Source organism: Ornithorhynchus anatinus, chromosome 9, assembly GCF_004115215.2.
Source record: "Ornithorhynchus anatinus isolate Pmale09 chromosome 9, mOrnAna1.pri.v4, whole genome shotgun sequence".
Taxonomy (NCBI): Eukaryota; Metazoa; Chordata; class Mammalia; order Monotremata; family Ornithorhynchidae; genus Ornithorhynchus; species Ornithorhynchus anatinus.
This window is the reverse complement of record NC_041736.1, coordinates 139,862-156,688: the sequence shown is the minus strand read 5'-3', so window position 1 is coordinate 156,688 and position 16,827 is coordinate 139,862. Positions and strand designations below refer to the sequence as shown.

Sequence of the window (16,827 nt, the reverse complement as noted above, 5' to 3'; positions counted from 1 at the left end):
TCGCGACTGATCCTGCAGCCGCCATCACCACTGCAGACTTCATGCTGTCCTCCTGCACGGATCATCCTGCATGGGTCCATCCTGCATGGGTCCGGGGACTGGCTGAGCGGCAAGTGGTGGTGGTAGCGGCGAGTGGAGGAGGAGCTACGGAGAGGAGACCCAGCTTTCCACCCCATCTCTCTCCCCGGTCCCCTTGGGGGCCCCAAGGGAGAGCATCAGATTTTCTCATCCAAACTCCTGCTTCCTCTGACCTTCACTGCCCCAACCTCCTCCACATACAAAAAATACACCTTAATAATCACCAATCCAACAATAGGATTGAATGAACGCTTACTGGGTTAAAGCGTTGCACTAGGTGCTTGTTGGAAGACTATACAATAGAGTAAGTGGACACAATCCCTACCCTCAAAGAGCTTACAGTTGAGTCAGGGAGACAGAGATTAAAATAAATTACAGAAAGGGGAAGCAAGGGAGTTTCAGGATGTGTGCCTAAATGCCATGAGGAGCTGCAGGTGCACTTACTGTGTACCAAACACTGTGCTCAGTTCAAGTAAAGGCATAATCAGGTCAGACACAAACACTGTACCACACGAGGCTCTAAGAGGAAAAGAGAAGAGGGACCTTATCTCCATTTTACAGATGAGGAAAATGAGGCACAGAGAAGTTAAGTGACTTGCCCAAGATCACACAACAGACAAGTGGCAGAGCCAAAATTAGAACCCAGGTCTCCTGATTCCCAACCTATGCTCTTTTCTCTATTCCACCTGGCTTCTCGTCATGATGGCGAATCGATTAATCAGTGGTCTTTATTAAGCACTTACTGTGTGCAGGGCACTGTATTAAGTGCTTGGGAGAATATAATGTTGGTAGACACGATACCCGCCCTCAAGGAGACAGGATGGTCTAGTGGAAAGAGCACAAGCCTGGAAATTAGAAGACCTTGGTTCTTATCCCAGCTCTGCCTCTTGCCTGCTGTGGGGCCTTGGGCAAATCACTTAATTTCTCTGTGCCTTGGTTTCCTCATCCATAAAATGGGGATTAAATCTTACTCCCTCTTATTTAGACTATGATCCCCCAGGGGATCAGGGACGATATCCAATCTGATTATCTTGTATCTACCCCAGTTTTTAGTACAGTAAGGCACTAAGGCACATAGTAAGCCTTAATATGGATCTTAGAAACTAGAAAAGTGTGTGTCTGAGGGACAAGGCTGGTGCTTATGGGACCCACCGGTCCCACTGGGCCTGGCACACACTCTCAAAACTAGCCTGGCCGTATGTTCATACCGGGTGTTCGTGGAACCTGGCTCTATTTTTGCTGGTGCCTCAGGTAGGCCGGGGCAGCTCGATGGTAGCGGGAATGGAGACTTTGGCTTCTGGACTGGTGATTCCCCCAGTTTCTCTCCAGAAAGCCCACTGATGTATCCCATACCTTTGTAGTGAGTTCTCCCCTGCCCGTGTAGATGCGTTGGTCTGGGATTGAGGGGCCCATCGGGTGTGGGGGGATCCCTCTGACAAAGATGGTGGTCTCGCTGACAGAGGGTGGTCCTGCTTGGGGGCCGAGAATCCCCCTCATGGTCGGCACTGTGCCCCCCATACAGGGCTCCTGGAGAGCAGCACCAGGCTGAAGCCCCACGAGGCCCAGAGCTACAGGAAGAAAGCGCTGTGGGTATCCTGGTTCTCCATCGTCGTGACCTTGGCCCTGGCTATTGCTGCCTTCAGTGAGTGCGGGTCGAGGGCACCTGGGGGCTTGGGGTTGGCAGGAGTGGGGGAGGGACACTCAGGGCCTCAAGCAGGGGGCTGGGGTGAGGGACCCCTGGGGGCCTGGGGCCCAGTAGGTGTCTTAGGGGCGTGATGGGGGTGGGGGGGCGGTGGTCAGATATGGTGGGGGTGGGGGCCCCAAGGGAGGAGGGGGCTGGAAAATGTCATTTTGCCATAGGGTTGCCACTGCCCAGGTTGGTAAACACAATCGACCGAGCTCCCGGGTTTTCGGGTTTGAGTGTTAGGCAGGCAGGCCGGCAGGCTGGCAAGGAAAGCCTGAATAATTCATTTCCATTTTCCTGATCGATGGTGTAATTTTGGAAAAATCCTCGTGCCAAATGCACAGGATCCAACGTGCAGCCCTGTCGCGGGTGCCCGGCCTCTCCAATCGGGGTGGGAGGCCCTTGGGGGCCATCTGTCCATCTGTCCCCCTGCGAGTTCATCGGGAAGAGGGTCATTGCTTCGGAGAGTGAGCGCTCGGGAGAACTGGACCGATTGATGCTTCAGTCCCAGGGTCTGCTGGGCTGAGCCGTTTGGGTGTCTGGCCCACGATGGCGTTTGGCCCATGGTAATGTCCTGTCCATGGTGTCGTCCTGGCAGCAGGCTCCGTATGCAGTTGTCTGTCTCAACCTCACCCCAGAAAGGCATCCCTGGGGTTTGGGAGGGAGAGGGGCGGGGGTCTGGGATGGTGGGAGAGTGCTTGGGGAGAAAGGGAGAGGGGCGGTCAGGGGAAGGCAGAGAGCTCAGAATGGAGGAGGGATAGGAGTTGGGTGGCGTTGGAGAGGCAGGGAACTGGGGAAGTAGAGATCAATCCATGGAGTTTACTGAGTGCTTACTGTGCTCAGAGCACTGTACTAAGCACTTGGAAGAGTTTGGGGTGCTCCTGCCACAGTACAAGGCAGTTGGGATTTGAGCAGGCTCCAGGCAGAGCCTGCATCAGACAGTTCCTGTCTCAGGCAACATTCTGGAACATGAACATTTGTGAAGGACCTGGAAAGATTTTAAAGTGAAATGCTGGTTCCTGCAAACACTCCTGGAGCAGCTCACCACCACCCCCCAACTCGACCCCTGGTTCTCATTTACCCCGTTGGGAGAGAACCCCGGCCCACAAGTTCCACCGGATCAGGGCGGGTCCCCAACCGCTGTTTCCCCGCCCTTGGTCTAGAGAGACTGGCTCCCAGGGCCCAGCATGGTCAGGGCCGGGAGGGAACTGGTTGTGCGGGGGAAGCGTTTGCTTTGCAAACAGGGCTGAGGTGCTGGCTGGTTGGAAAAATGCTTCTGTTCACATTTCCGGCTGGATTGGAAGGACCTGCTTAGGGCGCTTAATTACAACAGGGAGAGGAGGTGCCTGCTCTGTGGAGGAAAGGGTTTTTTTGCAGTTTGTTTTTTTTAAAGAAGACCCTTTTTTCTATGATATGGCAGTTGTCTTTGGAAGCACCTTGGAAATTGGGGAACTCAGCCATGTGGAGAGATTGGGCAGAAGTTAGCTTTGCTTTTTTTTAAATGGTATTTGTTAAGTGCTTCCTATGTGCCAGGTACTGTAGTAAGTGCTGGGTATGATGCAAGCAAATTGGGTTGGACACGGTCCCAGTCCCATGTGAGGCTCATGGTCTCGATCCCCGTTTTACAGATGAGGGAACTGAGGTACAAAGAAGTTAAGCGACTTGCCAAAAGTCACACAGCAGAGAAGTGACGGAGCCAGCACTAGAACCCATGATCTACTGACCAGGCCCATGCTCTATCCACTGTGGCATGCTGCTTCCCACCCTTGAGGCCCTGAGTGGAACTAGAGGGTATTCACTCCTGATGTCCCCCAGTTATGTCTTCTCTTCACGTCCTGAATCAGCAGCTCTGGGTGTCTGTTAGCCCACCCAAGGAGACAGGCCCATTTCCCAGCTGTGGCCCTAGAGCAGCTGGAAGCTCCCAGTTAAAGGAAATGTGTTCTGTTGGATTTTCAATCCTAGGCTTCTCCCTAAACATGTGCTTGATCCTCTCACTTCAAAGGCAGTCCTTTGCAGAGCTTCATAAAGGGCTGAAGAAATTAATTCATTAATGTGAATAGATGAAATTTCCTTAAAGACTCAGGAAGAAATCCCCATTTCAGAGATGGTGATTCAGGCTAAAGGAGGCACAGAAGATAGGCAGCAGAATCTTTTGAAAAGAAAATATGAACAACATGGTTCTAAAGGTCCAAACTGAGAAGCACTATCTTTTGGGAACAAATTTGTTATGGTGTGCTCTGGGTTTTATCCTCTGATACACCTTCTAGTTGGTGAGAGTGGCCATCACCTAAAACCAGCTGCACATATTCTAGTTCCAGCAGGATGCTTGGAACAGGAGTTTAAACTCATTTGGTTTCTAGAATGCATTTTAAAGCTTAAGCTGCTCCAAATTGCCTAGGGTAAGCAACTGTAAATAAAGCTCAGCGTGCATTAATATTCATTTCAGCCGACGTGAAAGTGTGTTCTCAGGGTATCCATTTCACGGTTTTATTACTCTGACAGAAGATGGACAGCTATAATGACTGACTCTCTTGCCTCCTTGCCCTCATTGTCGAATGCTCTTTAACCCTAAAGGTCAGGGTAGGAGTGCCCTGTAGCTCCCCAGACAGGGTGGGGAAAGGGAGCAGGTAATGTTAGGTGAGGCAGGGCAGCCATGAAAGTGGGGCAGGTGGTAACTGTTGGGGGCAGGTGAAGGGAGGTAGGGCGGGTGGATCAATGGCTGTTTACTGGAACAGCCAGTCCAAGAGGACATAAGGAAAGGCAGTATCCAGGATCTAGCGCTGAGCAGTTGACAGGATCTCGCACAGGGCGTCTTTACAGAGAAGCATCGTGGCTCAGTGGAAGGAGCCCGGGCTTGGAAGTCAGAGGTCATGGGTTCTAATCCTGCCTCTGCCACTTATCAGCTATGTGACCTTAGGCAAGTCACTTAACTTCTCTGTGCCCATCTATAAAATGGGGATTAAGACTGTGAGCCCCACATAATAATGTTGGTATTTGTTAAGCGCTTACTATGTGCCGAGCACTGTTCTAAGCGCTGGGGTAGACATAGGGGAATCAGGTTGTCCCACATGGGGCTCACAGTCTTAATCCCCATTTTACAGATGAGGGAACTGAGGCACAGAGAAGTTAAGTGACTTGCCCACAGTCACACAGCCGACAAGTGGCAGAGCTGGGATTCGAACTCATGAGCCCTGACTCCAAAGCCCGTGCTCTTTCCACTGAGCCACGCTGCTTCTCCTGTGACAACCCGATTACCTTGTACCCTTCCAGTGCTTAGAACAGTGCTTGGCACATTGTAAGTGCTTAACAAATGCCATCATTATTTATGGGAGAGCCCTCTTCTCACCTTCTAAAAACACTTGTTCATACTCTTAATCAATCAATGGTACTTATTGAGCACTTACTTTGCACAGAGCACTGTACTCAGCACTTTGCAGAGTACAACATAGTTGGTAGACATGATCCCTGCTCTCAAGGAGCTTACAGTCTAGCAGGGGAAACAAACATTAAAGTAAATTACAAGTAAATTAAGCAACTGAGTATAAGCAACTGTACATAAATGGTGTTGGGGTGGAACTAAGGGTCTGGGTCAGGCAGTAGGATGGGAAAATAGGTTGGGTGTTGAAAGCCTAGTCAGGGAATGCTTCCTAGATGAAACGTGATTTTAGTAAGGCTTTAAAGATGGGAAGAGTACTGGACCGACAGATATATAGTGGGGAAAGAGAACAGAGACCCCTTTCCTCACGTTTGCTCCTGGCTTCAGGACATCTCAACTTGTACTGTCCTACTGATGTCTCAAACTTAACAAGCCCAGAATGGAACTCCTTGCCTTCTCACCCAAATTCTCTCTTTCTACTGACTCTTCCAATCTCAATAGACAACACCAGCATCCTCCCTTTTTTATGGTATTTGTTAAGCACTTACTATGTGCCAGGCACTGTACTAAATGCAGGGGTAGATATAAGCTAATCAGATTGGACATAGCTAATAGTGGGGACTCACAGTCTTAATCTTCACTAAGGCCCTGAGGCCCTGAGTGGAACTAGAGGGTATTCACTCCTGAGGTCCCCCAGTTATGTCTTCTCTTCACATCCTGAATCAGCAGCTCTGGGTGTCTGTTAGCCCAGACCTTAGAGGGGAGAGTACGTAGCCTATTACTACAGAACACACGACCTGGCCTCAGGAGCCTGACTGGAGGCGTGGTCAGAACTGTCAACCCCAAATTGGCCTTTTCAGCCATGCTCTCATCCATAGGTAACTGAGGCATACAAGTTATGTGACTTGCCCAGTCACACAGTAGATGAGTGGCAGAGTCAGGATTAGGACCCAAATTCTTCTGACTCCCAGGGCTGTGCTTTATCCACTATGTTATGCTGCTTCTCCCTGTCTCTCAAGCCCATAAGCTTGGCGTTGCCCTCAATTGATCTCTCCCATTCATCTCTCAAATACAATCTGTCACAAATTACAGTCGGTTCTACCTTTATGACATCTCTAGGCTCCACCCCTTCCTCTCCATCCGTGCTAACATGCGGATCCAAGCACTTTTCCTATCCTGCCTGGACTTCTGCATCAGCTTCCTCACTGACCTCCCTGCCTCCTGTCTCTCCCCACTCCAATCCTTCTTTCACCCCTTGCCCAGATCAGTTTCCTAAAAACTACTGTTCAGTCTGCATCTCCCCAAGAACCTCCAGTGGTTGCCCATCCACCACTGCATCAAACAGAAACTCCTTACTGTCTGTTTTGAAGCACTCAGTCAGCACTACCCCTTATCTCACTGAATTTTTACTACAACCCCAGCCCACACACTTTGCTCCTCTTAAGCCAAGCTACTCACTGAACCTCAATTTTGTCCTCTCTCTGGCCTAGAGCTCCCTCCCCCTTTATAAACAACTGACCACCATTCTCTTCACCTTCAAAGACTTACCAAAATCACATCTCCTCCAAGAGGCCTTCCCCAATTAGGTCTTCATTTTCCCCAGTCTCTCTCCCTTCTGCATCACCCTTGCACTTGGATCTGTACTGTTTAACCACTTGATATTCACCCCATTTTCAGCCCCACAGAACTTACATCCTTATCGGTAATTTCTTTTCATGTCTGTCTCCCCCGGTAGAGTCCAAGTTCCTGTTGGACAGGGAATTTGTCTACCAACTCTGTTTTATTATACTCTACCAAAGACTTAGTACAGTGTTCTGCACATAACAAGTGCTCAATAAATACCACTGATTGCCTGAAAGACCTCTCCAAATCCACAGCTCCAGGATATTTCATTTGAACAGAAGAAATTACAGGAAGAAACAATGAAGCGGACCTGAATAATGGGGGCTACAACACACACAGAAATGGCACCTAGCAGAAACCCTGCATGGCTTTCTGTTGTATTGTACTCTCCCAACCCCTTAGTATGGTGCTCTGCACATAGTAAGTGCTCAGTAAATGTGATTGATTGATTGGCCAGGTAAAAGAGTTCACCGGCGGGAACAATGGAACGTATCCCAAGGGAAGAGAACAAGAAAGTTCCTGAAGAGTGGCAGGCCTAGTGCGAACAAGGATCAGGTGGCTAGAAAGGAATCTCAGAGGATTGTGCAAGGCTGCCAAAGCTGCTAAAAGATTTATCAATTAAGTCAGACATAGAGGGCAGCTGCAGGTTTCCCAGGGGAATCAGCGGGGCCACTTGACTGAGACTGAGGCTCTGTGAAAAGTCATTTGAGGAAGTCCAAGGCTAAGACTTATCTGTTGCTCTTGTCAGGAGATTCCATCATCTCTATCATCATCGGGGAAGGTATTGGAGCCTCTCTCCAAAATTATGTGGAACAGGCAGGTCAGAGGAAGTGGATCAGGCTAGTGACCTCCAGGGTGCTTACGCCAAATGGCTAAACTAGCCATAAGCCAATCCCAAGGCCTGCAAGCCACCCATCTGAGGCTTCCCGAAGACTTTAGAGGAGAGAGTACGTAGCCTATCACTACAGAACACATGGCCTGGCCTCAGGAGCCTAACTGGAGGCACGGTGTGGTCAGAACTGTCAACCCCAAATTGGCATTTTCAGCCATGCTCTCATCCATAGGTAACCTTTAACACACAATTTTAGTTTTAGTTGAGAAGCAGCGTGGCTCAGTGGAAAGAGCATGGGTTTGGGAGCCAGAGGTCATGGGTTCGAATCCAGGATTGCCACTTTTCAGCTGTGTGACTGTGGGCAAGTCACTTATCTTCTCTGTGCCTCAGTTACCTTATCTGTAAAATGGGGATTAAGACTGTGAGCTTCATGTGGGACAACCTGATTACCCTGTATCTACCCCAGTGCTTAGAACAGTGCTCTGCACATAGTAAGCGCTTAACAGATACCAACATTGTTATTATTATTATTATCTGACAGTTTATACGTGCACATGAATACACAAACATATATGTACACAGTTGACCACTGAATTGTAAAACAGGCAGATCCGTAAGAAGGGTTCATTCAGTGGTGACTCTGGTGACAGCGATGGAAATGAGTCTCACTTTCATGGCTGTAGAATCTCTGGGTCTGCTGGAGTTCTCCGATCTTGTTGACTCTGTGAGGTAGGCTCAGTGAATGATTTGGGGGAAAGACCCCCAACCTCTCCAAACAGTAAGCAGTCAGGGGAAGTTGTGTGCCACCAGTCTGCTGGAGGTGGTTGAAGGGTCAACAGAGGGGAGCCAGGGGACCTGCTGTCTTGAGGTGGTCCCTCCCTATCCCTGAGGGTGGATCAATCAATCATTGGTATTTATTGAGCACTTACTATATGCAAGGCACTGTTGAATGTCCTGGCATGGTTCCTCCAAGTGTCCTGGTGCCAGTCGGCCGAATGAAACATCGCTTGGTCTCTGGGTGGAGTTACTCGTGTTCTCGTTGCCTTGGCATTTCAGTGTCTGCGCATATGTGTCCTCATTTCCTCTCTTCCTCTGTGGGAAGCAGCATGGCCTAGTGGAAAGAGCCGAGGCCTGAAAGTCAGAGGACCTGGGTTCCGTTCCCAGTTCCCCCACTTCTCTATTGGGTGACCGTAAGCAAGTCATTTAAGTTCTCTACCTCAGTTTTCTCATCTGTAAAATGGGGACTAAACACCTGTCTCCCTCTTACTTAGACTGTGAGCCCCATGTGGGACAAGGACTGTCGAACTTGATTATCTTGCATCTACCCCAATAGTCAGTGCATTGCTTGGCACATAGTAAGTGCTTAACACACATTATTATCATTATCTTTTGTTATTATTAATAAATTAATAATTTCACTGTGAGGCCCCAGAAGGGGTTGGATGGGGTAGTCTTCCTGTTTCACAGAAAACAAAACTGATGTCCCTAAGAGAGGCAGTGGAGCTGGGCACTGGCACAGTCCAATGTAGATTTGTGGTACAGCCCTTGGGATCTGCAGAGATGTTGGGGGACACCCTCGCCTAGTGGGGGCAGGGTGGCTCTCACTCTGTGGTCCTGTTCATGGTTGCCCCTGGGTGCTCTGGGAGTCAGAGGCAAGAGTTGGCTTTCCAAAAAGAATGGAAATCAGTTCAGTGGGGGAATGACCCCCAAACTCCCAAATCTTTCCTCTGCCTTTCTCTCTCTAGTTCCCCAGACCTGAGAGGCAGGCAGTGTCCTAGTGGCCAGACCCTAATGACCGTCTGGCTGCCCCCCACCCACCCCATCCCCCCACCAGGGGACAGGACTCCCTGGTTTCCTCCCTGTGTCCATTCCCGTGGTGGCTTCTGCCTCTGTCTGCGGAGCCTGCCAGCAGCCCACATTCCACGCTGTTCTAATTCAGCCGGCTCCCCTGGGTGCTGGCCCTGACCCTGCTGCGGCAGGGTTTGGACAGGGTGTGCTGCAGCTGGTCGCTTTGAGTGCTGTGCCTGCCTGCTGTCTCAGGTTTCCTTTTGTTTCCTTTCTCCTGCTACCCCTTCACAGATCACAGTCAGGGAGCCAATCCAGTGTCCATCTCCGTCCTGCCCCCCCTCCCCCACCCCAGGCAGTGACTGACCTCTCCCTCCCATCTGCTCCCACCCTGGGGCATTAGCACCGCCATTAAGGGGTTTCTATGTCACCCATTCCTTGGTTTGACCCCCGGCAGCCAGCAAAGTTTTTCCTTGTGTCTGGCCCCAAGCTATCCTTCTGCAGTCTCTCATTTGGTTTTCAGGAATCCTAAAGCAGGTCAGCCTCACTTCCTCTCCCCAGGGATGCCCCATGGACTTCTGAGTTTTGCTCAGTTTCACCCCTTCTCCCCTCTAGGACCACAGTGATCCTCTGAGTCTCTGGTCTGTTTAGGGACTCTGTCCTGTTCTGTCAATGTTGCACAGGGCCTGGCATGTGCAGGGCACCCCTGTGTCTCTAAGAACCATCCATTAAAGTCACACCTACATAGATCCCACCCAATTGATCGATCAGTGGTTTTCTTGAGTGCTCTCTGTGTGCAGAACACTGTACTAAATGCTTGGGATAGGACTGACTGACTGGGAGATTATAATACAGTAAAGTCAATAGGCATGATCCCAGCTCACAGTCTACGGGGGAGACAGATATTAAAATAAATTACAGATGGGAAAGTGGAAGAGTTTAAGGATATGGACATAAGTGCTGGGGGCTGGGGGTGGGTTGTAAGCTCATTGTGAGCTGGGAATGTGACTGTTTATTGTATTGTTCTCTCCCAAGCACTTAGTACAATGCTCTGCACACTGTCAGTGCTCGATAAATGTGATCGAATGAATGGGTGTGCGTAACAGGTACAAATCCGAAAGCATAGGTGACAAATGGAGGGTGAGTAGGAAAAATGAGGGCTTAATCAGGGAAGACCTCTTGATGGAGATAGGAAGAGCTTGAGGTCTAAAGGGCAACCGACAAACAGACACAGATTGGGCCCATTTGGTAGGAACAAGGGAAACCATAAATATGGACTGGTAAAAATGGCATTATGCAAAGACAGTCTCAAACCAATATACAGGACTGCCCCAAGGGTGACTGATGAGGTGACAGGATCAAAACCTCTCTCCCACTGGCTTTTTGCTGGGATGACTGGAATGAACCTGACCAATGACCCTTTGACCCTCAACTTCTGCCAGTGACGTAGCATGTGCACCACTGACCAGCTCAGTGTGGTGGCCGAATCTGCATCTTTGTTTCTGTTTATTTTGCTGAACGCATGTACACTGCCCATGCACACTGTGGATTCTCTTGGTGACCATTTTGGGACACAGTCCCTGGCCATCCGCAACGCTGAGCGAGACTGGCTACTCGTGAATAATTCATCCTTGGAATGGGCTATGCACAGAGATCTGGACTGCGGCTCCCAAAACACAGGGAATCCGGAATTGTACTGGATCTTGGGTGGTGACTTATGTGCTGATTGGTCAATCTGTCTTCCACTCTTCCCTTTGAATGGATCATGGAGTGTGGTCAGAAGTCAATGTGCATGCCCCCTCTGTGCAGCAACTCCCCAGGCTACCTCACTAGCTCTGACCTCCCTTCTCTGCATTTCCTCATGCCTCCAGGACATCTGTAATCTGGATGTCCGGCTAGTACCCCAAACTTAACTGAATTCCTCATCTTTCCTCCAAAATTCTCTCTCCTTCAGCTAACTTTGTCATCTCAGCAGACAGTGCAGCCATTCTCTTCATTTCACAAGCCTGCAACATTGTCATCATCCTTGGCTCTTCCCTCTCTTAACCTCTGTATTCAGTCTGTCACCAAATCTTGTCAGTTCTCCCTTCACTGCATCTCCAGGATCAGCCCCTCCCTTTCCATCCAAACACCAATCACTCTTGTCCACTCTGGTCCAGTCAATACTTCAGTCTGTTGCTCAGATTATTTTTCTGAAATGTCGTTCAGGGACTATGGCTCCCCACTCCTCATGATTGCCCGTCCCTCTGCATCAAGCATAAATTCCTAACCATTGGCTTAAGGTACTCAATCTGCTCACCTCCTCCTACTCTCTTATCCCACTATACCCCAGCTCACACACTTTACTTCTCTCAGGCCACTGTGCTGGATGCTTTTGGGGCTCACCCTCCAGGGGTGTCTCTTAAGAGCTGCTAAAGCTGCATAATATTGGGGGAATGAAAGGGGTAACATTGAGGATGGGAACAGAGACTGCGGAAGAGAAGTTTTGCCAGGTTTATGACAAAGCAAGATAAGGGAGTTGGGCTAGGATGGGGAACCATAAAGGTATGTGTGGAAGGGTAGAGATAGAGTAAAGAAGAGATAGAAAGCTAGCACATGCTTAGTAAAAAGAAGTTATGAGAACAGGCACAAATGCAGTAGCGGGAGTAGGGCCTGTGTGAGAAGCAGCATGGCCTAGTGGATGGAGTACAGGCCCGGGAGTCAGAAGGTCATGGGTTCTAGTCCTGGCTCCACCATCTGTCTGCTGTGTGACCTTGGGGAAGTCACAACTTCTCTGGGCTTCAGTTACCTTATCTGTAAAATGGGGACATGGACTTTGTCCAACCTGATTAGTTTGTATCTGCCCTAGCGCTTAGTCATACTATTACTATTAATAAAAATTAAGGTATTTGTCAAGTGCTTACTATGTACCAAGCACTGGGGTAGATACAAGGTAATCAGGTTGTCCCATGTAGGGCTCATGGTCTTAATCTCCATTTTACAGATAAGGTAACTGAGGCACAGAGAAGCAAAGTGGCTTGCCCAAAGTCACACAGCAGACGAATGACAGAGCTGGAATTAAAACCCTTGTTCTCTGATTCCCAAGCCTATGCTCTTTCCACTAAGTCATGCTGTTTCTCAGTACGGTGCCTGGCATGTAGTAGAGTGCTTAACAAATGCCATAAAAAAACCCCAACAACAACAAAAAAACTCCCAAGGACACTCATAGCTCCATCCACAAGAGTGACCTTGACTGTACACAGAAAGAACATGGCCCTAGAGACAAACAGTAAAAGAAATGTCTAGAGGAAGCCCGGAAGAAGAGGAGGACTGGGTCGGGCCAGGGTGGACATACAGAGCAAGAGGGGTCTGAAACCTTGGAACTGCCTGCTTGGAACACAGCCCCAGAAACCCTTCTGGTCCTGAATGTAGTCTGTCAGGCGACTCCGTTGAGCAATAAAACCTAGATCACCCCGAACCTGGACTCCCTTTGCCATCTGATGTTGGGGGCCTGGGGGGAAGGAGGGGAGTGTTCAAGTTAACACGTTTGTTTGTGGTTCAGTTAAAAGTCCACTGTTGTTGTCTGGTGCCAGGGAGAGGGGTTCTTCGTTCTCAAGCTAGTGATTCTTATTCAGGTGTTTCGCCCGATGCACTGATGAGTCGTTGGCATCTAGCTGCCCAGGTCCAGGATTCCTTAGGGAAGGAGTCTGCTGGCCTAGAGTTGGGCTCGGAGTGTGAGGGGAAAGATTGATTAAATCAATCAGCGGTATTTCTTGACTTGACTGCTTACTGTGAGCATAGCACTGTGATCCATCGATCAATCGTATTTATCAAGTTTTACCGGGTGCAGAGTTCTAAGCACTTGGGAGAATCTAAATGTGATAGTGGGTAGTCACGATCCCTTCCGTCAGGAAGCTTATAATCTAGCTAGGGAGACAAACCTTAAAATAATTACAGATAGGGGTAGCAGCAGAGTATAAGGGTATGTACAAAAGTGTTTAAGTCTGGGGATGAGGTACCTATCAAAGTGCTTAAGGGGCACAGACCCAAATGCATAGGTGACGCAGAGAAGGGAGGACAAATAGGGTGTGGAGAGGAGCAGTTAGACAGGGAAGACTTCTTGGATGAGATGTGAGTTTACTAGGGCTTTGAAGATGAGAAGGGTTGTAGTCTGTCGGATATATAATGTTGGTATTTGTTAAGTGCTTACTATGTGCCGAGCACTGCTCTAAGCGCTGGGGTAGATACAGGGTAATCAGGTTGTCCCACGTAAGGATCACAGTTAATCCCCATTTTACAGATGAGGTAACTGCGGCCCAGAGAAGTTAAGTGACTTGCCCACAGTCACACAGCTGACAAGTGGCAGAGTCGGGATTCGAACTCATGACCTTTGACTCCCAAGGCCTTGCTCTTTCCACTGAGCCACGCTGCTTCTCTATAAAGGGAATGAAAGGGAGTATAGGCGGCCAGAGGGAGACTGGGAGATGGATCGATCAGTCCATTGTATTTATCGAGTGCTTACCATGTGCAGAGCACTATACTAAGCACTTGGGAGAGTATAATTCAAGAGAGTTGGTAGATCAAGAGAGTTGGTAGACATGCTCCTTATCCACGATGAGCTTAGCTCATTTTAGAGGGGAGACAGACATTAATATAAATAAATAAATTCCAGATATTCATTCATTCAGTCATATTTATTGAGCACTTACTGTTCACAGCACTGTACTAAGTGCTTGGAAAGTACAATTCAGCAATAGAGACAATCCCTGCTCACAGCGAGTTTACAATCTAGAAAGGGGGAGACAGACATCAAAACAAGTAAACAGGCATCAATAGCATCAATATAAATAGATAGAATTACAGATATGTACAAATCAAAACAAGAAAACAGGTGTTAATATAAATAAATAGAATTATAGATATGTACATATATACACAAGTGCTGTGGGCAGGAGGGGAGTAGAGAAAAGGGAGCATGTTGGGGAGATGAGGGGAGGGGGAGCTGAGGAAAAGGGGTATAGAAGCACTGTGGGGTTGAGCAAGGGGAGAATTAAGGGAGCAAATCCAAGTGCGAGGGTGACACAGAAGGAAGTGGGGGGGGAAAAAGGAAATGAAGGCCTATTCAGGGAAGGTCTCTTGGAGGAGATGTGCCTTCAGTACACCTTGAAGGTTGGGAGAGTGATCGTCTGTCGGATATGAAGGGATGATCATCTGTCAGATATGGAGGGATAGGGTGTTCCAGACCAGAGGCAGGACATGGACAAGAGGTTGGCGTGAGATAAGATCGAGGTAAAGTGAGTAGTTTAGAGGAGTGAAGTGTGCTGTCTGGACTGTAGAAGGAAAGTAGCAAGGTGAGGTAATAATAATGTTGGTATTTGTTAAGCATTTACTATGTGCAGAGCATTGTTCTAAGTGCTGGGGTAGATACAGGGTAATCAGGTTGTCCCACGTGAAGCTCACAGTTAATCCCCATTTTACAGATGAGGTAACTGAGGCACAGAGAAGTTAAGTGACTTGCCCATAGTCACACAGCTGACAAGTGGCAGAGTCAGGAGTCGAACCCATGACCTCTGACTCCGAAACCCGGGCTCTTTCCACTGAGCCACGCTGCTTCACCGTAAGAGGAAGGAGGGGGCAAGGTTATTCAGTGCTTTAAAGCCGATGGTAAAGAGTTTCTGTTTGATATGTAGGTGGATGGGCAACCACTGGAGGATCTTGAGGAGTGGGGAAAGTTGGACTGAATGTTTTTGTAGAAAAACAGTCTGGGCAGCAGAGTGAAGCATGAACTGGAGTGGGGAGGGAGAGAATCTGGGAGGTTAGCAAGGAGGCTGTTGGACTAATCAAGGCCGGATAGGATAAGTGCTTAGGTTAACGTGGTAGTAGTTTGGATAGAGAGAAAGAACAGATTTTAGTGATGTCGTGAATGGTGAACCAACAGGATTTAGTGACAGATTGAATATGTGGGTTGAATGAGAGAGATGAGTCGAGGTTAACGCCAAGGTTATGGGCTTGTGAGACAGGAAGGATGGGGCTGCTGCCTAAAGTGACAGGAAAGTCAGTGGGAGGACAGGGTTTGGGTGGAAGGATAAGGAGTTCTGTTTTGGATAAGTTAAGTCTGAGGTATCGGCGGGGCATCCAAGTAGACATGTCCTGAAGGTAGGAGAAAAAGAGAGACCGCAGAGAAGGTGAGAGAGATCGGGGCTGGAGCTGTAGACTTGGAAATCATCTGCATAGAGATGGTAGCTGAAGCCATGGGAGCGAATGAGTTCTCCAAGGGAGTGGGATCAAAGGTGAGAAGGATGAGATCGAGGTATAGCGAATAGATTTTAGAAGAGCAAAAGGTGCAGGCTGGGTTGTAAAATGAGGTGAGCCAGGTAAGGTAGGAAGACAAGAGGTGATCGAGCCAATGTAGAGGCATCTGATGTGGAGGTGGGTGGACGACCACTGGAGTTTCTTGAGGAATGGGGAAGCTGAACAGTTTTTTAGAAAAATGATCCAGGTAGCAGAGTGAAATATGGAGTGGAAAGAGACTGGAGGCAGGGAGGACAGCAAGAAAGCTGAGGCAGTAGCCTAGGCCAGATATGGCAAGTGCTTGGGGCAGCACAGCAGCAATTTGGATAGAGAGGAAGTGGCAGATTCTAGAGACATTGTCAAGGTAGAACTGACAGAATTTTGTGAAATAATATATGGGTTTGAATGAGAGAGATGAGTCAAGGATAATGCTGAGGTTATGGGCTCGTGAGATGGAGAGAATGGTGGTGGTATTTATTGAGCACTTCCTGTGTGCAGAGCATTGTACTAAGCACTTGAGAGAGTCCATAGTATAACAGAGTTGTGGGACGGTGACACTGGACCGCGAGTGGGGTCGGGGGGACATAAAGGGGGAGGGGACGGACTCAGGAACCCCCTGAGCCATTGAGCTGTGCCCTGTCTGTGGATGGCTTTCTCTGGTCAGTTGTTCTTGTCTCTCTTTTTCATCCTTTTGTCTTCCTTGGTGGGAGAGAACCGTTTAGACTGAAGGTTCCTTCAAAAGAAGGGCTGCTATTAATAATTCAGGGCTCTGCTCTAAAAATAAACCCTTTCCCTCCTTGCTCTTTCCTTTATTTGCTCCTCAGCCTTTTCTCCTCCGACCACCACCTGCCGACTTCCTTGTGCAGGTTTCTGGGTAGGGAGGACTTAAATGTGTTAGATGTCCGCTCTCAGCTGTGTGGATCGGACCCAGGGGTCAGCATGGCCCTGGCCTAGACTGTGATTCAGGCTGAGACTTGAGGTGCTCAGGCCACAAGGACACAGGGCTGATAACTGCTGCCTGTGGCCCATTCTTGTGGGTGTTTGAATAGTGGTGGGAGCTGAAAGAGCTGGGGCCTAGTGTCCGGCTGCTGGTGGTGGAGGTGGGGTTTTCTTTTCCTGTTTTTTTCTTATGGAATTTGTTAAGTGCTTACTATGTGCCAGGCAGTTTTCTAAGCACTG

At 48.9% G+C, this 16,827-nt stretch overlaps 1 protein-coding gene across 1 annotated transcript in view; it reads left to right on the top strand.

The window, feature by feature from the left end:
* The window catches only part of TMEM163 (transmembrane protein 163), a 47,505-nt gene that overhangs the window by 7,216 nt on the left and 23,462 nt on the right, over nt 1-16,827 (top strand). The window contains exon 3 of the mRNA XM_039913131.1: nt 1,601-1,720. Within this exon, the coding sequence (XP_039769065.1) occupies nt 1,601-1,720 (120 nt within the window). The remainder of the gene's footprint in view (nt 1-1,600; nt 1,721-16,827) is intronic.